Source organism: Chenopodium quinoa, unplaced genomic scaffold, assembly GCF_001683475.1.
Source record: "Chenopodium quinoa cultivar QQ74 unplaced genomic scaffold, ASM168347v1, whole genome shotgun sequence".
NCBI lineage: Eukaryota > Viridiplantae > Streptophyta > Magnoliopsida > Caryophyllales > Amaranthaceae > Chenopodium > Chenopodium quinoa.
In genome coordinates, this window is record NW_018743920.1 from 1,413,586 (window position 1) to 1,439,343 (window position 25,758).

The window sequence follows — 25,758 nt, forward strand, 5'->3', positions numbered from 1 at the left end:
TAAACGAGTAACTCGAGTAACCCTTGACCGAGTAACTTGAGTAACCCCTGACCGAGTAACTCGAGTAACCCTTGACCGAGTAACCCCTCAAGTAACCCTTGACTGAGTGAACCCCTCGAGTAACCCCTGTCCGAACCCCTCGAGTAACCCCTAACCGAGTAACTCGAGTGAATAACACAGGCAACCCCTAACAAAATAACTCGGGTAACCCCTGCCACACAGCGTGGCCTACTGCACCAAAAAGTTGCTAAACTCAATTATATTACTACCTCCGTTTCATATTTTTTGTAACTTTGGGGTATTATTTGTGAGATATAAAATATTCCCAATTTGCAAAAAATATGAAACGGAAGTAGTATAACTATTATAAGTCTTTTTTTTTTTTTTTGAAGAATTATTATAAGTCCTATTAATAAACATCAACTCTACTTTTGTTCAAGACTCATCATAAGTGAATAGAATTTTTCTACTCTCTTCTCCTCTTTTCCTCTCTTCTAGGGTTTTCTAATATTTTGGCCGTTTAGACCGGAAATTAGACTATATTCGACCCTTTTCCCCTAATTTTTCTATAGTTTTGCAATTTCGATTTCAATAAATCTACACGAGTAGTGTAGATCGTTCGTCTCCTATGGTGGAGTCGTTAGTTTTTGTTAGTTTAGTTGTTTGTTTTTGTTTTAGGCTTTTTTGTGTGTTAGGATTCATCAAAAAGGTAATCATCTTTTGCCCTATTATCAGTTCGTTGGTAAAGAGTTGTCCGGTATCGCAACGGTTGTCAAATCTTCAGATGCGTTCAAGTGAATCAAATGAAAATCATCCTTACGGCTACAACAAATCGTTAGACCGTATCTCGAAAAGGCTATATATTCCAGCGATGTGTACGAGAGATGTACCACATTGCAAGATCTATTCAACAATCGTAGTTTTGATGAAGGAAATCCTAATTTGATTCAATTTTATGTATTTGTTGATTTAGATTTCATTTGTGAATGTCGTATGACTTTTGATTAATGAATTGATTTGTTTTAAAAAAAAGACTCATCATAATTGACATATATAAATTAAAGCTCTTGGTACACCCGAGGGTAAAAAACTTTCTAAGTTCTCCAAGACTCCAAACGAGCATGCAAATTCTATGGTAGTCATTCTTAAAATGACTACCATTACACTAATTTTTAATTGGCTGGGTTTTTTTTTAATTTATTTTTTATGTTAAAATCAATTATAAATATATTTTTTTCATATTTTTGTAATCAATTTATAAATTATTTTTAGTGATAATAAAAAGTGAATTTTGATAATTAATGTGGAAAATTATAAAAAAAAATATTCAAAAATTATTTCAAAATTAATAAATAAATTATTTTAATTAGTTTTGACTTTTAAAAATAAATCAAAATCAGCCAATAAAAAATTAGTATAATGATAGTTGTTTTAAGTATGACTAGACTATTATAGAACCATCGAATGAACAAATGAGAAAAATAGATAATTTACTATGCACTTAACAATAAATACACTCGAGTTTAACCATATGTAATAAAGCTTTCATTCACATTTAATTTGTCCAACTCACCTGTGTCGAAACTCTTAAAAAAAATTCCAATGCTCTATTATTTAGCCCCTTTAATTTAAATTATTAGCTAATTAACTTAGTTATAATGGCTATTATTAAAGCAACGCTTTAAAAAGATGTTTTTATTTTCCCACATAACCCAACAATAAACCATGACAACTTAACTAATCACAAATAGAGGAGGAATCTAATTTTTGAAACTAAAAGATGATGACAAGATAAAGAGAGGGACTGGATATTTGGGGTGGGGTGGCGTGGAAGAGAGGTGTGTTGCCTTTGTAAAGAAACAAAAGACAGTTAAATGATGAAAGTGAAGACACGTTAGAATTGCACCATTTTGCTATTCAAACATAGGGACCCCATTTTTAAGAGCCCTTTTGACAAAGCTAAATAATATCACACTCAAATCACTTTGAAATTACAATCTTTAAAAAGAATTCCTTATGGAATGATCTTTTCTATTGATGCAAATTTTTATTTAGCTTAAAATTTTTATATTGGTATCACATGATTCATTATTATAGAACGGAGTATATATTTATTTTATGCTAAATTGGATGTGCTTTAATACTCTATTGGTTCTCTTATATATTATATGGTCTCTAATGTGTAGATTTAACCATCAATATTATTATGTATAAATGGGGTTTGAGGGGTTCTATGTACACTCAATTATAAAAGTGATAGATTAATATATAATATATAAACCTAACCTGTGGAATAAACCTAATCAACCACCTAAGACTAGTAGTGATAGATCTTGACCGATAATATTAGAGGAATTGGTCGGGATTTAAATTTTTTACCTCTCGCTCAAAATTATTTACTATGCCCCAATATTTTATAAGTAAATATAGGTTATTTAAGTTCATTAACTAATTAATCATAATAATTTATGGGGGCTGGCCCCAAATGACCCAGTGGAAGGTCCCGCTGGTCCCCTTTGCCTAAAAGCTCTCTATGATATCCATGCATACTTGTATAGTTGTATCATCTGATCTCCATTTGCTTCTTAAAATACGTACAGTGGGTTTGACCTTGGTTGATACTTGATAATCGACATGACATTGATTAAAAAGTTGCTTAAATTTAGGAGATCAGATGATATAATTAAAGGGGTAGTTAAACCTTTGAACCCTGTTACTTTTATAACTTTGAATCCTCAGATATATGGCCAGTAAAAGAACCTATTGAGCTACTGTATCATCACTTCTCACAGATACATAGATCGGTCTTATTTTGTACAGGTCAAATTCTCGGTTGTTCTTGTTTCATGAGATTTTTTTTTTTTTTTTTGAAGGATGTTTCATGAGATATTAATACAACTACAAATTAAATTATAATACGGAGTAGTGTATATTTCTCTAAAAGGGTTTATTTAATAATGCATTCTTGCATGCTTACAGGATATAAATAATATAAATTATATAATCTTGTAAAAATAGGGCACAATTATTACACCTTCCAAAAGAAAGTTATATATATAATTTATTGAACTTTGTCTATCCTTTATGAATTCTTTATTCAATTATAGCTTGATCTTAATCATTACATTATACATACAGAATAATTACTCTGTATAAACTTTTCATGAAAAAATACATGAAAAATATAAAAAATTATGATTACTCTATTTTTGTTTGATTTAGGCATTTCCTTTTAAGAACAATAATATCGTTGATTATGTATGATAAAAATTATTTAAGTTTTGATACACTAAAAATAAACAGGAAATTAAGAAATGAACACATAAGTTTATTATCTAATACATTGGTGAATAATCTGGTCAACGTTTTTGTTCTTTAATGTTTTATAATAATAATTGCACAACTTCTGATCTTTTTTTAACAATAAAACATTAGAAACTATGACATTTAATCCATAACAATAACAATATACTAAAAGACACACTAGCAATGACACGTGTCATCTTCTGGTGTGTCCTTAATTGTTGTTGTTTTTTTTTTTTTTTGCTGGATAAAATTCAATTAAAGAAATAAATATTATACAAAAATAATTTCCTAATCTTATACTTCGTACAATATAATTACTTATTAAAATAAAAAAGATTTGGCATATTTTTAACACAAATATTTATATAGCTTTAAAAAAAATTCTTAACATATTTTTGATCATTTTCTACATCATTTTATATCTAACATATCTTTCGTAATCTTAATCAAAATTTGTCAACTATATTTATAAAAAAATTTATTTATAAAAAACTAATTATAATGATAGTTTAATAATAATTATTAAAAATTACCATGCATGATATGGAAACTAACTTAGTTTTTCTCTAAACCATACAAAGGAAAGAAAATATATGTAATAAAGTGAAATCTTACTAGCAATGTCTTAACATAACTTTTTGAATTAAAAACATGTTATACTCCGTATAATTTACCGGTGCACAACCAAAAATTATGGTCTAACTCATTTAAAAAACAAATGGTCAAACTAGTTCATAAGAAAAAGTGTAGTACTCGTACTAGTTCGTATACAATGCAACTACGGAGTACTTTAAATTAGAGGAAATAATACGGATATATGATTTTATGGGCATTTACTCATAGTATGGAATACGGAGTAGCAAGCAAAGTTAGTAAAATTTAGATTGAAAAAAAATAATAATAAATAAAAAAATTAGCATACCATATTGTTAATTAATACTTCCTCCGTTCTTTTTTTACTTGACCCGCTTTGACTTTTACACTATTCAACCATCCTCCTTTGACCGTCTTTTTGGAATAATATGTAAGAAAAAACATATTCATGTGGGATCTTTTTAAATTCGTCTCAATAAGTAATATTATAATATATAACTTTTATAATTTTTCTTATGGAAAATTAAAGTTATTGATCGTTAAAGTTTTACATTGACAAACATGATAAAAGAAACAGGTCAAATAAAAAAGCAGTATTCTTTTGCAATAGTAATTGTACTTCAATCTCGTTTGACAAGATTGTACAGAGTATAGGTTTGGCGGCCTTCTTGAATGCAGACAATCCTAATTCATGTCAGTAAGAATCGGTGAGTCAGTGACCAACTATTTGGTACCATTACTCTTAGCTACTGTATTCAGCAAAGAAGTTTGAATGTCTCATTTATTCATATGGGAAGAAAGAAAAAGCTGGTCGGGATCACAAATCATCAATATCAATTTAATAATCTGGAGTATCATCATTCATTATCATTATAATTAAACATTACGAGTACATAATACGGAGTAGTATATTACAGAGTACTACAAATACTTCCTCCGTTTTTTTTTTATTGCATCATAGGGGTTTTGGAGGCAAAATTTGGTAGTTGGAAAAAGTAAAAGAGAGAAACGTAAAAATACAAAATTGTCCATGTAATGTAAGATAAAATAAAAAGTAAGTGTGAAAAAGTAAGGGTATATTAGGTATTTGCACTGTGAACATAGATATTTTTTATCCTAAAAAGGAAATGATGTAATAATAAGTAAACTTACTAAAGTAGTAAGTGATGTGATAAAAAAAAACGAAGGAAGTATACAATATCTAATAGTATTATTTGACCGCTTAGTGCTACTGTGTTTTACTTTTTAAATTTACGATTATATATACCAAATGTATACGGAGAAGGCCATTGGGAGTGCCTCGTTATTAAAAAAAAACTTGTAAGTTTTGATTAAGCAACAAAAGGTCTACAAGTGCAGCACACATTATAAAAGAAAATCACCAATGTCAGCAGAGTAAGCAGTACAAAATCCTGTCCTAGGCTAAAATCTGAAATGTGAATTTCTGCTAAAACAACTTAACAAGTAAAAGAATTTAGCACCCTTACACAAACAAATGAAGATGGGCTCACATATTTCTGAATGTTGGCCTATATGCAACTATCTAAGATACATGCAATCCTTGAAATAATCGGAAAATGAGAGCTTATCTATACCACAACTATCTCAAACCAATATACACTAAAGACAGACAACAAGAGGGATCGATATCCCCTGTCGAATAAGTTAAGTATAAAGGCGTATCAATCATCTTACAAGCTTTGATGGTCCAATGAATGGAGTCGTCATGTTTGAGAACTTTCGATCAGCTGATCAAGCGCAGGGTTTGGTGGATCTACTAGATTTTCTTCGTAGGACAACGATCCAGGTAAAAGCTTCTAATACTGCAGTAATGCCACCCAACACGATGAGAATGGTTACGTATGTTGATTTCCATTTCTTTTCAGGTTCGAGTATGTTTAAGCCTTTGAATACGTTGATGATTCCGAGGATAATGATGGCATATCCAATGCCGTGATGATATATGTTCCAGTAAAATCTCAACTTGTGCTCTTTCTTTGGTCTTAGAAACAGCGCGAAAATCTGCAAGATCAGAGCAATCCAAAATGAGAATAGCCCCTCAGTGAATGGGGCAAACAACAATCACAAAAGTCCCAAAACTTAAGGGACCATTTGGTACCATACTAACATTTAGTTGAGTTACTCAAAAAATCAGAACACCTTATCATAACTGTTAAGAGTTGCATTAATTTGGGGAAATATCTGATGTTCTGAACCCTATTAAACCTTCAAATTTCACAATTTAAAGCTGCATTCAGATCTTCAAAGTACAAGTAGGCTTAAATGAGTGTTTATAAAAACAGCAAGAAAGAGTTACCTGTAGAGTAGCAAGGGCGAAGAGGGCAATGCCAATGTAGCGATGACTCGAATAAACGATCCCTACAGACTCGCTTCCGAGCTGAAGTCCGGTGGACCAGCCGGCAACACCGATAGCATATCCAGATATTTGACAAGAAACATGAACATAAAACCATGCAGGATCTGCAGATTCAAATGTTCTCATGTATCTTGCAATGATAGCTCCAAGTGGAAACAATAATCCCCAACTAATAGCATTCAGAATTCCATGAGTCTGAAAATTCAACAAACCACAGTACCAAAATTGTCAATATGATATCAGCAAATTAACATGAACATTTTAACAGAACTTTAAAATGGGGTGGTTGGCAATCATAATTCTGACATTCAATTCAGGAAAACAATGACAGCTAAAAATTTAAGAACATTGTTTCAGGAATTTCTATTAATGAATAAAAATTAACCCAAAAAGTCAATTTCAGAATCTCAACTACAACAAGAAGTAGCTTAAAAGCATAACACTGAGATCCCAGAAAGTAAACATGAAATCAAAAACATTTCTTGTGTGTTTGACCAGTAGTTCCTCTTTGTAAGAACTATGGTTGACTGGTTGTTGATCAACACCAAGTTTACAATTAACAAGTAGTCGAAGTAGATGTCAGCTAGCTTAGTTGATTAAAGACTCGTAGTAGTATCTGAGATCGAATCCCGACACCCAAAAAAATATAATTTGAGCATAATGTAACAGAAAGGCCTGTATTAATACTAAAAGCTGTTCTAAAGAAATTTATTCAAACACTTTCTGATCATCAAACAGAGCATACAATCTACTACTATGATCTAACCACAACTTCCAATTTCACTAATACTACAATTGTTTTTATATCGATTATAGATATAACACTACACAATTATATATTTAATTAAGTGGAAAGAATCAAAATTGATCCATAATAAAACCCCAAAAGGCCAAAATTCCCAGAATCTAAGAACACCCAAAAACAGAAAACAAACCAAGAACCAAACTCGAGAGAAGTAACAATAAACCCACATTTCTCTTCTTAGTTGCAGCATCGCTCGCACTTTCCGACGCTTTACTGCCACTACTGCTTGTTCCTCCGTTCAAATCCAGAGTACCTTTCGACTGCAGATTCTCCGGTTTAAACTCATGCTTCTCGGGAAAACCTTTCGAAACTCCGGGACCAACTTGCCAAACATGGTTAATCTTTCCAGTACCAGAATTTCCGACGCTTGCAAAGATAGTAATCGACCCATCACCGGCGTTAAAAACCGCCCGTTTATCGTAAACCGGAAACGACAACTTCCCTTCAATAATGTCGGAATACGATGAAAGATTGAAGGTTTTGACGGACATTGAACCGTTGGTATTTTTGAAAGCGACGATAGCTTGAGTACCGGCCATACCGGTACCAGTAGGGTTAATTCCCCAGGCAACCCAGCCAGAAGCCGAAGGCGGGGTTGCCGTAAAAGCGACAGAAAGTGATTTATTTGAGTGGTCGTAAGAATAGTGAAGCGATGAGCTTAGAGAAGGGAGTTCGTTACATGATTTGTAGGAGGAAGTGAGCTTAGGAGAGGTGCAGGTTGAGGAGAGAGAAAGTGGAAGAGAGGTTAGAAGGAAGAGGAGAGAGAAAGTAATGGAGGTTTGAAGAAACTCCATTGATGAAGATGAAGATGAAAGTGAGGTTGGGAAAGTAGAGAGGAATGAGGAAGGGAAAGGGGTTTAAATAGGAGAGAGAAAATTAGTTAGTAGAGGACTGGAGGTGAAGAGGGTGACATTTTGAAATTAAAGACAGAGGAGAAGTATGGGATTTGTCACGCGAATTTTTGTGTAATGAGTGAAAATTAAAAATGTTTGGAGTGTGTTTGTTTTAATTGCTGTTCTCCGTCTCTAATTTTTTGCCCTAAAGCTAATTGTCTAATATTTGGGTTAAACTTTGAAAATTTTGATAATAAATTCTTGGTGAATATTAAGAGATTATACAGTCGTGTGAGACCTTGTTGAATTACTTTCTCTGTTTCTTTTTAATTGCATCACTTTTTTAAAACGGAAATTTTTAATTAGTTGCATCACTTTCCTTTTCAGTTAATAAACTCTCTCTATCTCTCTTTTATCACATGGATCCATTTTTTTTTATTTTTTTTATTCTCTCTACCTCTCTCATTTCCAAAAATTGTATAGAAGTCCGCAATTACAAAGTAATTCAACTAAAAAAACGGAGAAAGTATATTTTATTAATATCAAGTTTTTATAATTTTTACACGCGTATGAAAATCGAGATGCATCTTGGAGACCATTAAAAATCAAATGGGAAAAAATTATAGGGTCGGAGTGAGTGAGTGAGTTCATTTACTTTGATGGTACAAAACATATAACGAACAAAATGATTTTTTTATTTTTCACAGCTAGCGGCCTAACCATGCCCTCTAGAGCTTTATTCTTTTTAGCTTATTTTTAAATATATATTTTGACAAATTTAACAAGATTCTCTTTCAAAGCTTATTTATAAAGTTGAATTGGGGTAAGTAACCCTTATTAACACTAAATTTGAGCTTATATCAAACTTATGATCCACAGTATAACTTAGTTAAATTTTTTTATTTCCTAAATTGAGTGAAATTAAGGTGAATATAATATAAACTAATTTCCATCATCTAAACGAATACCTCCAAGAACATCTTAAGGTGAGTTTATCCCCAGATCCAGACTCAGACTCCAGACTCTGCCACATCAGCTTTCCACTAACTTTTAATTACTTTTTTATTATTCAGACTTACACAAGACTCTTTCCATTTTCACACATTATCCCAAGACTCACTCCAGACTCACTTACCCTCCTAAATACTAACATTATTTATTCAACAACTTGTGTTGAGTTGACAATATATTATTGGCCATGCAAAGTTTGTCAGCTTATTGCCCCCACATGCATAGTTTTAAGATGAGTTTTCATCTGCCAAACTACATGCAAGACTCATGATAGTCTTTTATGACATTATTGTCAAAGTCTTACATGAGATTCCGCTTCAAACTTGCGATAAAGACACCCTTAGTCAAGTTACATATTGACTAAACTAGTTGCGGCATAAAATGATAAAAATGCATGATTCCGTTACTAGGCAACTTTAATCTATGTACTTGTAGTTTGTTTAGCTACTTAACTACCACGTACTACAAAGTATTTACTCTGAGTCTCTGGCCAAATATTTCTTATCCAAGCAAGCCCTCTGCAAATGCTATATGCTATACAAGTGTATTGGAGAAAGGAAGATATGAGTAATTTACAATTACTCTTTAGTCTTTACCATATACTTGTAGGAGTTGTAAGTTGTAGTAAGTTTGCTATTTAGGGAAGTATTCGTTATGTTGTGTAACAAGTTATAAAGTGAGATTTGACTTTAGAATGTGTAAAGAATTAAATAAAGACTAAAAAGGTTTGAGGGTTAGGTGTTAGGATTTAGGAAGGGGAGAGGAAGTTGCACTTGCACATACACAATGTGTGAAACAAGCTTTTTGAAATCAAGGACAATGGTGGGTTTAGGATTCCATCATGTGGAACTCCTTTAATGACCTCCTTTTTATTAGCTCAACAATTATTTGGTGTATTGTCAATATTCCTAAACCTTTAAAGCTAAGAGTTTTAGATTTGCATTGCTTTCATAGATTGTAGCTTCATCCACACATGTTGGGACTTTCAATTGATTGATGTTCGAAGGATCAGAGTCTCGGTAGGTCGACCTAAAAATCACATCTTACAAAAATTTCAATTTTCGCGATTGATGTTACTTTTCTTGAGATCCATAGATATATGTTTGTTTCGTTATATGAGGTGCATATTCTCCTGAGAAGCACTACTTATACAAAAAAATAGGGTTATTAGAAATTACAACTCTTATTAAAGAAAGTTAAATTTATCAATTTATTACTTCCAAATTATTTAAATATTTTGTAGTTATGTAATTTTGTGTCAAACAAATGGATCACTAAGCGTTAAAAGCAAAAATGTAAATTGAATTAGAATGATATACGATAATTTATATACTCCTACTTATACTAAGTAAGAGATAATGGATAACCTTCGATTTTATAATAATGTTTGCAATCGAGTAATGTCAAACTTATGAGACATAACTTATAATTCATTCACAATTTTTTTCTATGTGACACACTACATTGTCGTTTAAGGATATGATGTATTGTAATAAGGTTAATAACAATGTATAATCGCAGGTCAAACTCGCGATAAGCATTGGTAAATTCAAAATGAAGCTTACTACCAATACTTCAATGACCTACTTAGAAAGATTTAGTGGTTTTAATGAAAATTTTATTAATAATTTTATTGTTTGTATCATCTACCATATCATTAAAAATGAATAGATTATGTTGTGGACACCATAGAGTTTCAAACTTTCAATCCAATTTTAGCAACTTAATGGGCCAATCCAAAACAAATTAATGGGCCACACATCTCTTTCAATACTTATCTTTCATTTTAAAAAAGACAAAATTCGCAACAAAAAAACTCCAAAAATTCTACAATTATCGGTTTCAACTGCATTCCTAAATCGCGGGAGTTCGATTCCTCAGTATATACTTTTTCTCATTCTCCCCTTTTCATATCTAATCCACAAAATTTTCTCACAACAAATTACTAGTATATCTTCTTCAAATTACCAATTCAATTTCAAATTGAAAATTAGGGTTAGGGTTTTCTACCAAACAATCGAAAATTTTCAATGATCAGCGATGAATGTAGAAGGATTACAACGCAAATTAGAGGGTTGGATCAAAGATCAAACTTCTAAGTTCCCGAAACTTCAACTTCCGCCATTGCCGCAGTTTCGAGGTTGGGTAGGAGTGAAGTGGCCGCCATGGTCGACTGATCGAGAACAACGTAGGAAGCTTCAAGAAGAGTATGAGAGAAGGAAGAAGCAACTTCAAGATCTTTGTCGCGCTGTTAAGGCTGAATCTGTTTCCGATTTGCAGGATATTCTTTGTTGCATGGTTCTTTCTGAGTGTGTTTACAAGGTTATTTCTGAATTTTGAAGTTTTTGATTGTTTTTTGTTTGATTGATTGTTCTGAGTTTGAATTTGGAAAATTGCTGGAATTTTGTTTGTTTTCTGATAATTGAACTAATTAGTGTAATTATTATCAAAAAGGATGATTTTCTTATAACAATCGAATGCTGTGTAATGTGAATGAGGTTGTTGATACTGTGAGCTGAATTTTGTTAATAATGCGATGAGTTATGTATAATATGATGATTGTGGAGAGGTATGGATGGCAATTAGAGCTTTTATGTCGTGTTTTAAGAATGTGGTCGTGTATATTATGTATTTCGAACCAGGGGATTTCGGTGTGGTTTCGCTATAATTCGTGCTGAGTTGAAATGAGAGATTTAGGCTTTTAAGTACAGTTAGCTAGTACAATCTAATAGTGTGTATCAGTAGATTATGTGCTTAATTTTTGCATTTAGTTCAGATTTTTATTGCTTGTTGCTATTTTTGATCATAGAGGCCTGCAACCGAGCTAATTCGAGCAGTAAACAAGTTCAAAGCTGACTTTGGAGGGGAAGTCATTTGTTTGGAGCGTGTTCAGCCATCTCTTGACCATGTTCCTCATAGGTATCTTTTGTATGGCTGAAGTTTTTAACGTGTATTCGTTATTCAAATATGGACTTTATTGTTACATGAATGCAAAACTTGCTTATTGTACTTTTGATTTTTGCATTACTTTTTCCTAAAATATTTAAGCTTCAGGCAATAGCAGCTTGTAGGCGTTGTAGCCATGTCACCATTTGGTATCAGTTAGTTCTCTTTGTCTTAATTAACCTCTGGTTTCTGGACTAACGATAGAGATCTTCAAAAATAAATGTGATTCTACTTGATGAACGTAGATGACTTGTCATGCTTTATATGCCTTGACATCCCACCATTGACCTCTGAATTGGTTTTGCATTCATTTGCTTCTTTTAAAGTTAACAATTACTCCCTCTATTTTTCTGACCGACTCATTCGCTTCCGCGCTGAGTTTGAGGAGAAATATATAGGGTGTACAAGTAGTGTGGTTTGTTGGAGAATTAAATGTTAGAATGTGGGATAAGTGAAATAATAATGTAATAGTGGGACCATGAGGAAAGAAAAATTAATTAAAACTTGCTCCGTGCTTTTTACTTGCAAGACTGTACACTATTCACATATTTCACTTTGACTCGCTTTGGTGATTTATAGGTTAGAAAAAATATTGTCATGTAGGATATTGTTAGACTCGTCCTGATTTATACTTTCATAATATTAAATTTTTATAATTTTTACACATTGATAATTTAAGATATTAACGATTGAAATAGAGCATTGGTAAGCGTGATAAAAAAAGAAGTGTTGTAAGTATTAAAAAACAAAGGAAGTATGTAATATGGGGACCAAAAGAGAGTAATAATTAAAAATAGTAGTATTTCCAAAAAGGGAAAGTGTGCTACTTAAAGAAATGGAGTTTAAGAAAAGTGTGTCACTTAAAAAGGCGAAGGGATTATTATGTCAAGGCTTCTCTGCAATCTGTAAGTCTGGTTTTTTAGTACCTATTTTTTGTCATTTGATTTTGTGGAGAAGCAATCATTCTAATTTGCCTACGAAGATGTATGGTATGTCATTGTACATAATATTTCACTTCTTGATTGACCATTGTAGCATATCAAATTTGTTTCCTTGGCATCACATTGTGAAGTTATACGGCAGAAAGTTAGGCTAGCTAAGATCATCAGTCATCACATCCAGTGTATAAGGCATGCCTAGGCACTAGGCGATTAGGGTAGAGTGCCTTTTTCGCTCTAGGCAAGGCGCATTCGATGAGGCGCACCTAAGGCGCTTGAGGAGCACATAAGCAAGGTTTTATATTGTGCACCTCACTTCAAAGAGGCGCACCAAAGCGCACCTAGGCGCAGCAGGACCTTCATCGCATCAGCGCCTTGAGCTGTTTTATACATTGATCACAACTGGGTTAAGCTATTCTTATCTGCTCAGCTCTAAATTTTCTAAATTTCCTGGATAGGATGTCCTTGAAGTCCTATCTGCTGGACTCATCTGCGTGCTGGCTAGAATTGGGAATGATCATATCTTAAATTTAGGAGTTCAAATTCACTGTCTTATCTTATAAGTGTCTATTATGGATCCTTATTAGTTCAAATTCACTGTTCTGGACTTGAATTTCTACATAGCGGCTATCTTCCCTGTTTAGTTTTGTTATGTTGGAAAAGCATATAGTAATTTTTTTTTTTAATCAAATTATGACTTGGAAAATGTTGTAAAGTACGAAGTATTAATGTCTTTTGATACTTTTTATCTCTAGCGATTTTCAATAGTTTCAATGAAGTAAAATTTGCATTTTGGCCTATCTCACCTACACTCTGTTCATCATGAAAATTCTGATCAAGTCCCGATGTATTTGATTGTATAGAAATGAATTGAGGTTGTGGTTGCGGTTACGGTTACTATTGTGACATCATAATGGCTTTGTTTTAATTTCATGTTCAATGGGCATGAAAGTTTTCATCTTTTACATGTTAAGATTAGTCAAAGGAACATTGTCTTCATCTTTAATTATGCATTTTTTCATATGTGTGTGTGTGTGTGTGTTGTGTGTGTGTGTGTGTGTCACCTGTCCTTGGTACACGCAAATTATTCATCATGTTCTTAAATAATGGGGACCGTTATTTTCCTAATACTGTAGAATAGGACTTGTTTTAGGATATGTGTAATCCAGTGAGCTATTTGTTTTCTCATGTGTTTTTTTTTTTTTTTAATTTTTTTTTTGTTTTTTTAAAATAATAAATACAGATACCTGTTGGCAGAAGCAGGTGACACTTTATTTGCTTCTTTCGTTGGGACAAGGGAGTACAAGTATGTCATGTAGACTCTTTATTTAAATTTATTTTGCATGCTTCTTCCACAATTTTCTGATTCACATGATGCCCTTGAACAATAGAGATGTGATGGCCGATGCTAATATATTTCAAGGAGCTTTATTTCACGAGAATGACATGGAGGTTATGGAGGAAACTGATATATCTGAGTCAGATATGTCCAATGGACGAAAAGGAAATGTAGATTCTCTTGCAAAGACGGAAACTAAACCTAAGCAATTGAAACACAAGCTGAGACCTGCCGCTCATAGAGTATGACGACAGTGAATAGCTTTGTTAATTGATTAGAGTTCATAGTCTTGAATGCCTATATCTTGTTATAGCGCATGTGAAATTGTATTTTATGCTTTCATTATCAATTATCTTTTGAAATTATTTAATTACAGGGTTTCATGTCTCGGGCTAAAGGGATACCGGCCTTGGAGTTGTACAGGCTCGCTCAGAAGAAGAAGCGCAAACTTGTCTTGTGTGGGCATTCTCTTGGTGGAGCTGTGAGTGTACTCAGAAATTTTGCTTCATCTTGTTTGTTTTCCTTGCTGAGTGCAAATCATAGCAATTATGAATTATGCTGTCTTGCTTTGATCATAGGTTGCAGCACTGGCCACACTAGCCATTTTGAGAGCTATCGCTGTGTCTTCTCCATTGAAAGACAATGAAAAGTTTCAAGTCAGATGTATTACATTCTCCCAGCCCCCTGTTGGGAATGCAGCTCTCAGAGAGTTAGTTTTGTTATTTAGTTGATTACTCATCATTATTTACATATTAAAATGGATTTTCTATGACACGATTTTACATGACAATATGCTTTTCTTTTTTTGGTTCATTATCCAGTTTTGTTGATCGAAAAGGATGGCATCATTATTTTAAGACTTATTGTATTCCAGAAGACTTGATACCTCGTTTTTTATCCCCAGCGTATTTTGATCATTATAATAATGCGCAGACTCCATCAGTTGATGGTGGTGATGCTGCTTCATCGTCAACTGGTGATCAAGGGAATGGTGGGGTGATATTAGAATTTGGAAAGCTGAGAGAGAAGCAAGGCGAAAAACAGAAAGAGAATGAAGGAGAGCAGTTGGTTCTTGGTCTTGGTCCTGTTCAGACCCCATTTTGGAGATTGTCTCGTCTTGTTCCTTTAGAGGGTATTAGAAGACATTTAACTGGAAAAAAAGGTGCAGAAGCTTCTGATAAAGCACCCACTGTGGCTAATTCTGATCCTACATCTGATAATGTAGCTGCACCACAATCGTTAGAGATTGAAGAAGGTTGTGATAGTGTTTCTCTTAAGCCAATATCTGAAAATGATTTGAAAGTGTCAGCTTCAGATGTTGTCAGAAAGGTACCTGAGAAAAGTGGCAACAATGAAGGAGATGGAAGAGCATGGGGCAGAATGCCTTCTTTACCGTCATATGTGCCTTTCGGCGAGGTAACTGCTTAAGTTTATCTGGTTTATTCTTCATTTGAATCCGAGAAGAAAGTGTTCAACATGTCTTTTTTGGAAACAGCTGTACTTGTTGGGGGCATCATCAGCGGAATCTCTATCAGATGCTGAGTACTCAAAGTTGACATCGGTATGGTTTAGTTTTATTATTTTAAATATATGATATCATCTGTAAAATTTATTGAAAAATTTGTTTCAAAGTTCTAAAAGTTATATTAAATTGTCCACTTTGTGCTACGATTCTGCGCTTCGAGATGATTGTCTCTGTATAGTACGTAGTATATCTTTAAGTATGATTGTATGCGTAAGTAGGGTGAGCGAAAATTCCGGGTACCCAGAATTGGAATCGAAACCAGAATGGAATCTGGTGGTTCCAATTCCGGGTAATCAATTAACGAACCGGTTGCACCAAGTTCTAATAAGCCTAATGCATATAAAAGTATAAGTATTAATTGCTAAAACTGAAAATAGACCGGAATAATATTTATTTGTATTGTATTTCAACAATTGTATACATAACTGGGTACTCAGAACCAGAATCGGAATTGCGCATGGCGGTTCCAATTCCTAAATCCTAGGAACCGGTTCAACTAGTTCCAATTCTGGTTTCGAATTTTAGGATTTGGTCCCAACCAATTCCGGGTCCGGTTCCTAAAATTTTGACCGGATACCCGGTTTGCTCACCCCTCGCCGTAAGGTGTGAGTATAAGCTAACCTGGTTCCATACGCTAATTACGTGGTCTATGGGCTAGATTTGTAAATCTTTTGTCATCATTTTCTATGCACAAAATTACTATACGGGCATATGCTATGATATGGCAATGGCGTGATGATGTGTTTCGTTTCATGGGGCAATAATGTGATTTTTTTAAAAATTAAACTTTTTTTATTTTGTGGAAGGTGTTGATCATTATATATAATGGCACTTTCGTCTGTATTTCAGAACTTCTCAGTTTCTTGCTTTTTTCTGGCAAAGACATTTTCAGGTCAAATCTATGATTGCTGAATTGAAGGATCTTTTACAATCGCATTCAATGAGATCTTATAGATCAAGATTTCAGAGGTATGTTGTGCATTCTTTGTTGGTGCCTTGTACTGCTATCATAGCTTTGCTATAGGCTCATTTTTGGTCTCATCCGTCTTCCGTGCTCTGTATTTTATTGTACTAACCTTGTGTTCCCTTTCTCTAGTGCTCTTTGTTTCCCCCTCTCTATTTTGAGTGAAAGTGGGAGAGAGAAAGGGGGGGGGGGAATCTCTTTCTTCCATACACTTTTCAATTAACTTTTAGCCTTGCAAAGGTGTAACCCTTTGCCAAGGGTTCATTTGTTTCATACTTCTCTTTCCCTGCTTTGTTTCAACCAGTGCAGATGGATATGCATTTTATTTTCCATGACTTGTATTAATGGTTGTCACTTGATAAAGTTTTTAAAAGTGATGATGGACAGTTTCTTACATTCTTGATACAAACTTGATGCCTTTCAATGACTTGAGATCTCATTGAAGATGCTTACTTGGAAAAATTATTTCATAAACTAATGATTAATGACATTAAATACATGGTATATTACATCAGTTTGGAAACCCAAAAGGAAACTTACCACTCATGTAACCACTCTTCTACTGTAATACAAGTACTGTTTTCTCTTAAACAGTTAAACTCCCTTATTCATTTCATGTTCTTCATTTGAAATCTTCTTCAAAATTGGGATCTGATAAGTTATCGTCTCTTATTATGAGCTCTAAATTTAATCACATTGTTTTCTCATTTCAAGCTATGTTGAACCTTTTCCTGTCATGCACTTCTCTCTTTTTTTTAGGCTGGCAATATATGGGCTTGCAGTTTTCCTAGCTTGCCTAGTTACTCTTATTCATCTGGTAAGGGGTTGAATATCAAGTAGGAAGGGCTTGAGGAGACTGAGGCGGCATTTATGTTGGAAAGTGGAGAAGTTGTAGGGACTCTTGGGAGTGTGATGGAATCTATCCATTTAGTTTGCTAATCTAATCTGTTGACAGTTTACATGTTTTTGAAAGCTATTATTTTAGGAAAGATCCTTGCCACATAAGTGTCTCATGTGAAATTTTAGGCCCACTGCCATCATTGGACTGTTGTTAGAAATAGAAGTGTCAAGTTTAATGATTGCAAAATGCAAAGGGCTCAAAGCTTGTACTATTCAAGGCAAATTTCAAATTGCTGGTCCTTGTGCGAATTGCTAGATAAATTCTTTTGTGGTGGTATTTTAAATAAATACTATTTCATAGTTTTTAATGAACTATTGGAAATCTTAATTTAGAAGAAAGTGCTCGGTGAATTGTTTGAATGGGAAATATGTTGAGGTAAGTGCTGAAGCATTTTTTTTTTAATTTTTATTTTAAAGAAGGTGCTGAAGCATTTGCTTACTCCTTTTATTTATTTATTTATTACTATTTCTAAGCTTTTGCTTGATTACATATTTTTTATACTTGTTTTCTTACTATTTCTATGCTTAATTACTACTACCTCTGTTTTTTTTTAGTTGATACTTTTTGACTTTAACACTATTCACACACTTTCCTTTGACTGTGTTTCGTGATTTATATGTAATGAAAAATATAGTCATGCGGGGTTTTGTTAGATTCGTTACGATATAAATTTTCAAAATATCAATTTTTTTTTATAATTATTGCTTATCGGTATTTAAAGATAATAATGGTTGTTTGTGCATTAACGTGACTAAGGAAACGTGTCAACTAAACAGAAATGGAGGAAGTATTTTCTAAGCTTTTGCTTACTTATCACTCAGCTTTCATGTAATGACAATTTTTTTTAATTGACATCATTGCTACTTGTTCTAAAGTCAAATTGGATTCTCTTTTCTGAAATCTTGCATTTATTTAAGGTGTTTGGGCACCCTTCATCCTCACCATCATTTTCCTTTCCCTACTGCCTTCCCTTCCTCACTGCCCATATCACCATCATTCCTCTTTGGCTGTCACTGCCTTTTCTTTTTTTTGACGATTCTTCTGTGTTCTTTTTTTCCTCCTCTGCTACACCTCACCCATCATCTTTAATATGAGTGAAACTGAAACTATATTCCACATTATGCTATAACCACTCCTATTGCATAAGAAAAAACAAATATGTAAACTTTGATATTATCAACTGTCTTTGATCTCTGGCAGTAGTGCATAATTTTGGTCATTAAAATTTTAGATCTTAAATTTTATTGTCAAAACTTCCACCAAAGGTTGTCGCTCCTGACGTGCAAAATGTATGAGGGAGTGGAAGAGTGAGGGAGGGAGGTGGAGCTCAGAAAGTGGCAGGGCTTGTATAAGGGAGGCTGGGAGGGAGGGTGGATGAGGTCAGAGAGAGGATTTTAGGAGAAAAGGAAAACAGGGGAATGGGATAGAAAACAGAGGAGTTTATGGGTTTTATTTTTTGAGATTGGGTTTCTTGGTATCAGTTATTCTAAATCGTATACATGAACTAAATATGAATCAAACATCTTTTTAGTGCTGTTGCAATCTTTATATCTCCATTTTCTGTGTTATTTCTGTGAAATAAGAATGGACCACTTGTCTCTGGCAGTGGCAGGATGATGAGTCAATGATTGCAAACCATTGGCTCTACCAAACTATTTATGATGCTTCTGAACTAGGAAGCTGCTAAACTATGACATGTTCATCATGGAGTCTCAGTAATCTGTATCTCCCCTTACAGGATCTATGATTTGTGCATGAGTGACGGTCCTGCATCTTTTCTGGGAATTGAGCAGCTTCAGCAGTTTCCTCATCTACACCAATGGCTTGGGCTATCAATTGCTGGAACAGTTGAGCTTGGGCATATTGTTGAGTCTCCATCAATTTGTACTGCTACTTCAATTGTTCCACTTGGATGGACTGGCACTCCTGGAGATAAAAATTCAGACCCCTTAAAAGTTGACATCGCAGGTTCTGGGCTCCATTTGTGTAAAGTTCAGGCACAAATAAATGGTAACTGGTATATTCTCTTCTTTGCTTTGCTTGCCTTCTGATTAGTGTTTGATTTACCGCTATTTGGAGGCTTTTTAATCATCACAAGATGGATCCTTTTGTCGCTAATTCTTGAAAATATTTATCAACTGCATAAGTTGGTGTACATTTTATCTCAGGAATTGAGATTTATCATATTAAAAATTTTGATGTATGCTGGAAAGTGTACAAATGGTGCTGCTGGTACCTTAATACAACAGTTGCTGTGTATCATGTTTGTGCTGGTTTTTATATTTCTGTTTCATTTTCTAGGTGTTTTACAACAGTTGATACTCATCCTCCTTCACCAACTTACTCAGATGAAACACAGCCTGAATTGGATAAGATGAGAGTGCTTATTGGAGCTCCATTAAAAAGTCCTCCAAAGCATCAGATTGTTCCTGATGCGTTCACAGTTTTCCCTTCCATTGATTCTGAATCCATTAATCTAAAGGCACAACAAATGTTAGGAGCATTGTCTAAAAGTAAATTTTCCCATCCTCCTGGGTTAAATAATCTTTATATATATTGTACTACCGACTTCACCACTGTTTCCAAAGAGGTTGATGTTAGGACTCGCAGAGTGCGATTAGTTGGTCTTGAGGTACTTGGTGAAATATTCCTTAATTTACATAGCTTGATATTTTGAAATTAGGTTGTTTCCTTACATGTAGCATGATTTGTGATGTCAGGGTGCTGGTAAAACAGCTCTTTTCAAGGCTATTTTGAATAAAGGTAGACAATCAACTTCAACTGATGGTGAGAGTATGCAGCCCGAAGCAGATATTCAAGAAGGAATTGCTGGCGGTTTGTATTACATGGACTCAGCCGGAATAAATTTACAGGTGCGCTTCTCTAGGAAGTCGGTTTCACAATCTCGTAATGCAAATTTCTGAAATTAGTTTGTTTGAGACTTTTAAGTGTTTACCTAGGGACTTATTAGCTTGCTTTTTAGAAGTTTTTGAATTTTTTTTTAATAATTTGTAACTTTGTTGTTGGTTACTATTAATACGAAGTATATTGTTTGAATATACTACAGTAGATGTTCTTATATATATATATGTTCGTATTCTGGCTGTTTTCTGTTTTCAATCTCTTCAATATTTCTACCTTCACTTTTATCTGCTTACCTCTCTCTCTCAATTTTTTTTATTCTAGCCTATGTTTCCCAGTAGGAGCTGCTTTATAATCAATTTTTTCTTTCCTTCTTTAGGAGCTGAGTACCGAGGCTTCTCGTTTTAGAGATGAATTATGGACAGGTATTCGAGATCTTAGCAGGAAGATTGATTTGCTTGTGCTTGTTCATAACCTTGCTCATCAAATACCTAGATACAGTGATTCCAATGTGTTGCAACGACGACCTGCCCTCTGTTTTTTACTGGATGAGGCTAAAGCCCTTGGTATACCTTGGGTTCTTGCAATAACTAATAAATTTTCCGTGAGTGCACACCAGCAAAGAGAGGCAATTGATGCTGTGTTGAAGGCATATCAAGCATCTCCTGGCAATACAGAGATATTAAACTCTTGCCCCTATGTTATTCACACAGCAGGCAGTTCTTATGCCTCTTTGTCCAGTGTTGTTGCTAGAGAAGACACTAATAGAGGGATGGTTCCACAAGGTCTTGTTCTTGGCCCATTAAATTTTGTGCGGAAACCTTTCCAGCGGAAAGCCACTATTCTTCCTGTGGAGGGTTTGGATTCCTTTTGTCAGCTTGTTCATCGTGAGCTCCGAAGAAAAGAGGAATTATCCTTTGAGGTATGAATTTAAAAGTCATTTTGTGATCATCCATCTTCTAAAAACTCAATAAATATATAAGAGTTGGAACTTATATATTTCATAATGTTTTGTTTTAGTATAGATTCAAACATTGATTAACAAACAAAACAAAATGAAATAAAAGTTCATTCTGCCCTTGGAAATCTTTCTCCTGTGAAATCTGCCTTCTGTTGGGGGCACAATAATTTATATTTGTCGTAGCAGACGTGACTGAAATTATAAATATCAGCTTGTAAATGTCAGATTTTCTTATCTGTCATATGAACTATGTTATTGAGGTCTAATCCTATAATTTATGCCTTTATGGTTGAAGGAATTTGCAAAGGATAAACTCTTACTAGAGCTCTCACAAGATCATGCTAAGGGGATTGCTGGGAAGAAAGATATGCAGGACAAGGCCAACTCAATGTCTGCAGCAACCGTTGGTGCATCTCTGGGTGCTGGTCTTGGGGTCGTAATGGCTGTTGTGATGGGCGCTGCATCTGCTTTGAGAAAACCATGACATCTTTCTGAGCAATACCCAGCCTAATAAATATTGATATACGTATGTAACATTATTGTACATAGTTGATTTATTGCTAAATTAGTAAGTCTGTATTAGTGTGGTTCGGTATGTACATTGCATCCCATTTATTCATTGGTTTTAATGTTTAATGCCTTAAATCAGATAGGTCTTACATAATCTACCGCAAAAACTCACCAGCTCCTTTGTAGGCACCACTTCGTAATTTGTGTGAGTATCATGAAGCTAAAGAGCAGAGCTTGGTGCCTCTCACGTCTAATGTTTGGAGACCAACACGTCCTGGCCTCAGCTCGAAATCATGATTATAACTCTGTTTTATTATAAAATGAAAGCCCCAAACGAGCTTACTCAAAACAGGTTGACTAGCCCAAAACCAAATCAAATTATTCATCATCCATTCATCCTAATATTGACTCACCCAAGCCAAATGCAGTCTGAACTATCTGTCATATCCATCAAGTCTATGTAGTATCTCGCATTTGAGGTCTTTTTAACACCAATGCACATAGTTTGAATTGTAAAACCTGTCAGGTGCGAACTAGTGGAACTACCATTCTGGTCCTTGCATTCTAAATCTTTTTCTTCCATGGTCTAGTTGAGTAGGGGGTCTGGTTTGATCTTGTTCCCTTGTTCATTTGGATTCTACTCAGTCGGTCAGTTCCCAAAGATGCACAGGGTTCTATTATTCAGTCTGCTGGCACCAGAGTTGCGCAGAGATGTCTAATTTGAAAATATTAGGTCTCTTTTTTTATGTTAAGAGTAATGGTAATACTAGTACTTATCTAGCAGGTAAAAGAATTTTGCACGTCATAATTATACCAAATAATGTCAGCAAACAATAATGGTGAATAGATTTATGTTTAATGCACAGCTGAAAGTTCATAACCTAAAGGTGACAGATTTTGATAAATTTAAATAGCTCTAAGCAGAGGGTTTCTGTGCAATTGTATTAAATCTCATAATTCTTAGATAGTCAATAGGATCTTTGTTGACTGCCCTTTGACACAACTTGAAAATCCAACCAGACAATTAAAAATTTATTGAACACAACAAAATTTGGCGAATCTCAACTAGAACAGCAAGAGCCCAGACGACTTCGATTTGAATCTGCACCATCTTTGGTTAGGCTTACTCGATTGACAGACAACTCAGCCTTGTATGAATCTGAATTTAATAGTTTCCTGCTGATATTGTTGTAGATCTCTTTGATTGCTATCTCAAATGCCGTTCTGACATTAGTTGAATCCAGAGCTGACGTCTCTATAAAAAATAATCCTTCAGACTCAGCAACACTTTTGGCTTCATCCACACTCACCTCTCGAATATTTTCTAAATCACACTTGTTACCAACCAATAATCTTGCCACTGCAGTATCACAATGAGCTGCAAGAAAAATAAACCAATAATAATTCAGTTAAATATCACGTAAAAGCATAAGATCCATTTCCTCTTACTACAGAAAATGCTTGATGTCTCATCATTGGATAGTTGGTTCCATACTATATCTCAATCAAATCTTCTAAAACTCAAGGCATGCACTATAAAACACTTGTGAATCCCACAATCCAACGCAAAGGAAAGGGGCACCACCAAATCAGTTTTACAAGAAGCTAAGCATATGTCAACTCAAAGAAAACTAAGTCACAAGGTAACTATCTCATACAAAGAAACAAGGCATAAACACAAGAATTTTAAGAGGGTTAGCATAAGCAATAGGCAAAGGAAGTGAAATTTCTTGGTTCTATTGTTTCAACAAGCCAAGTGAAGTAGATTACATGACAAAATCCATTTTCTATGCATGCTTAAATTCCTTTCAAAAGCCTTAAAAAAAAAAAAAAAAAAAAAAAAAACTATCCCAACCTTCAAAATATATAGTATAGGTACGCAGAGAGTGAAATACACATCTATATGTGAGGACTTCCAAACAAGATACCGAGTTTCTAAAATTCTAACTACAACTAGTAGAATTTCAGAGGTACAAATTGCAACTTCTTGATTTAATTCTAGAGACATATCCTTTTTATAGCAAAGGGGTTAGATTTGTTAATGTCAATTGCTCTTCTGTTGCTTAGCACCTCATCGTCAATATGTCATAATACAATCCACTCGTCTCTAAAATAGAGGGAAGAGAATAGCTATGTAGCACGGCATTTGTACAATAGAAATTGTAAGTCAACGTCATGGTAGACTAATTCAGGGGGTTGGAGACTCAGAGTTGAAAATGATTTCACTGTTGTAAGGGTTAGTGAGGCCTGTACTGATACTTGACAATTTGGCATAATGTATTAGTCAAGAAAAAAAAATCTACAATTATTCTCCCTAGAACGTACTAATAACGGTAATTTCATAAGCAAGATCTCCCCAAAAGACAGTAATACCAATTCCCGACCAAGACACCGTTTTTGCTATCTTAAGACACCTAATACTTCATATTTTTGAACAGTGTTGGTATAGAGGTTATAACAAACTTAGCTAGAAATCACATAGGACACTCAAACACCTAAATTCAGAATAACTCCAATGTGGCACACTATGCTACATAGAATCAGATAAGCTTTTACTAAGAATCCAATTCTTAATTTCCAAGGATACAAAATCTGGTACAATAACCACAGCATCTTACAGCATTATACATGCACAAATTACACTAACAACATTGAATCAAAGAAAACCAAAAAGATCCAAATTTCCATTTTTAGCAACTTTTAACATCCAATTCAGAAAAGGAAAAGCATAATTCCATCACTCCAAAATTCAATTATTAACGAAAGCATGAAAAGAACAAAAAATCAACAAACCTAAGACTCAATGCCTAATTCATCAAATGGGTCTGGGGCTCTAGGCTACACCCATCAATGTAGGAGAGTCGGACCACATACAAGCACCACACACAAGGTCCGTCCTTAAACCAATTGGTAATACGAACAATTAAATAAATCCAAACAAAACAATTTGAAAGACAAACATTAAACAAAACCCAATTGACAAAAATAAGCAAAACAAGTAAATAGCTTTAAAAATAAAGGAAACAAGATAAGTGGGGCATACTATTGAGTTCATCAAGCCAACGACTAACACTCTCAAAAGTAGTTTTGCGGCTGATATCATAGACAACAAGAGCACCAACAGCACCTCTATAATAAGCAGAAGTAACAGCTCTAAATCTTTCTTGACCAGCAGTATCCCAGATCTGAGCTTTCACTTCTTTCCCATTAATTTCAACACAAACTGTCTGAAATTCAACCCCAATTGTTGCTTTTGTGTTATGATCAAATTCATTTCTTGCAAATCTTGATAGTAAATTAGATTTTCCAACTGCTGAATCCCCAATTACTACTATTTTGAATAGGTATTCTTCCCCTGTTCCTTCTTCTTCCGCCATTTGATTGATAAAGAGAGATTGGAGAAAAGGGTGTGTTGGGATTTGAGAGAATTGAAGGAGAAGAAATTGGGGGAAAAGGGAGGAGGGTTTTAGCTTTGGAGTGAGGCAAAGTGGTGGCAGAGAAGACTGCGCGATTAGCGGGTGGAAGTAGTGAATGTTAAGAGTATAATCAAAGGGGATAGGTATGGTCAAATGACCACAACTTTGTGTCCTAATTCTTGCATTAGACTAGGGAGCAAAGGAGGACATCGAGACGTGGGGGTGGCTATTATGATTGAGTTATAATCGAATGCACCGTTTGTTATATGGTTGACTAATATGGTTGATTAAATTATAACTAAAAATGTTATTAGGTCGGGCCAATGTGTACTACAATATGAACAATCGTGAAAAAAGTATGGTGTGTCACGGACTCACGGCGTAAGCACAACATAACATTTTGCATGATAAAACATGCTAAAATAAGTTAAAATTGACTTAGATAAAGCAAGCATGACATGACACGACAC

The 25,758-nt window shown here is 34.2% G+C and overlaps 3 protein-coding genes across 3 annotated transcripts; 1 reads left to right on the plus strand and 2 right to left on the minus strand.

Moving 5' to 3' along the window:
- Positions 1 to 5,222: 5,222 nt before the first annotated feature.
- Positions 5,223 to 8,085, minus strand: LOC110687821 (cytochrome b561 and DOMON domain-containing protein At4g12980-like). Its single transcript, XM_021864463.1, has 3 exons — positions 7,250 to 8,085; positions 6,218 to 6,472; positions 5,223 to 5,922 (listed from the first exon to the last, which is right to left on the minus strand). The coding sequence occupies exons 1-3, from the start codon at positions 7,874 to 7,876 to the stop codon at positions 5,653 to 5,655; spliced, it is 1,152 nt and encodes a 383-aa protein (XP_021720155.1). The 5' UTR covers positions 7,877 to 8,085; the 3' UTR covers positions 5,223 to 5,652.
- Positions 8,086 to 10,651: 2,566 nt separating this feature from the next.
- Positions 10,652 to 22,026, plus strand: LOC110687822. Its single transcript, XM_021864465.1, has 14 exons — positions 10,652 to 11,248; positions 11,736 to 11,845; positions 14,054 to 14,116; positions 14,202 to 14,391; positions 14,526 to 14,630; positions 14,728 to 14,858; positions 14,971 to 15,565; positions 15,645 to 15,710; positions 16,567 to 16,643; positions 19,278 to 19,556; positions 19,841 to 20,171; positions 20,260 to 20,412; positions 20,781 to 21,323; positions 21,658 to 22,026. Exons 1-14 carry the CDS (start codon positions 10,967 to 10,969, stop codon positions 21,844 to 21,846), a joined length of 3,114 nt encoding a protein of 1,037 aa, XP_021720157.1. The 5' UTR covers positions 10,652 to 10,966; the 3' UTR covers positions 21,847 to 22,026.
- Positions 22,027 to 22,709: 683 nt separating this feature from the next.
- LOC110687823 (ras-related protein RABA5b-like) lies at positions 22,710 to 25,512 on the minus strand. Its single transcript, XM_021864466.1, has 2 exons — positions 24,916 to 25,512; positions 22,710 to 23,250 (listed from the first exon to the last, which is right to left on the minus strand). The coding sequence occupies exons 1-2, from the start codon at positions 25,247 to 25,249 to the stop codon at positions 22,934 to 22,936; spliced, it is 651 nt and encodes a 216-aa protein (XP_021720158.1). The 5' UTR covers positions 25,250 to 25,512; the 3' UTR covers positions 22,710 to 22,933.
- Between the last annotated feature and the right edge of the window lie 246 nt (positions 25,513 to 25,758).

Bases quoted from the DNA above. Each gene is read 5' to 3' on its own strand.
- LOC110687821 (XM_021864463.1), bottom strand. From the start codon at position 7,876: ATGGAGTTTCTTCAAACCTCCATTACTTTCTCTCTCCTCTTCCTTCTA. The intron at 6,473-7,249 runs GTGGGTTTATTG...TTGAATTTTCAG, and splicing joins CTGCAACTAAGAAGAGAAAT to ACTCATGGAATTCTGAATGC. The intron at 5,923-6,217 runs GTAACTCTTTCT...CTGATCTTGCAG, and splicing joins TCGCCCTTGCTACTCTACAG to ATTTTCGCGCTGTTTCTAAG.
- LOC110687822 (XM_021864465.1), top strand. From the start codon at position 10,967: ATGAATGTAGAAGGATTACAACGCAAATTAGAGGGTTGGATCAAAGAT. The intron at 15,566-15,644 runs GTAACTGCTTAA...TTTTGGAAACAG, and splicing joins CATATGTGCCTTTCGGCGAG to CTGTACTTGTTGGGGGCATC. The intron at 19,557-19,840 runs GTATATTCTCTT...TTCATTTTCTAG, and splicing joins GCACAAATAAATGGTAACTG to GTGTTTTACAACAGTTGATA.
- LOC110687823 (XM_021864466.1), bottom strand. From the start codon at position 25,249: ATGGCGGAAGAAGAAGGAACAGGGGAAGAATACCTATTCAAAATAGTA. The intron at 23,251-24,915 runs GTATGCCCCACT...TTTTTCTTGCAG, and splicing joins TTGGCTTGATGAACTCAATA to CTCATTGTGATACTGCAGTG.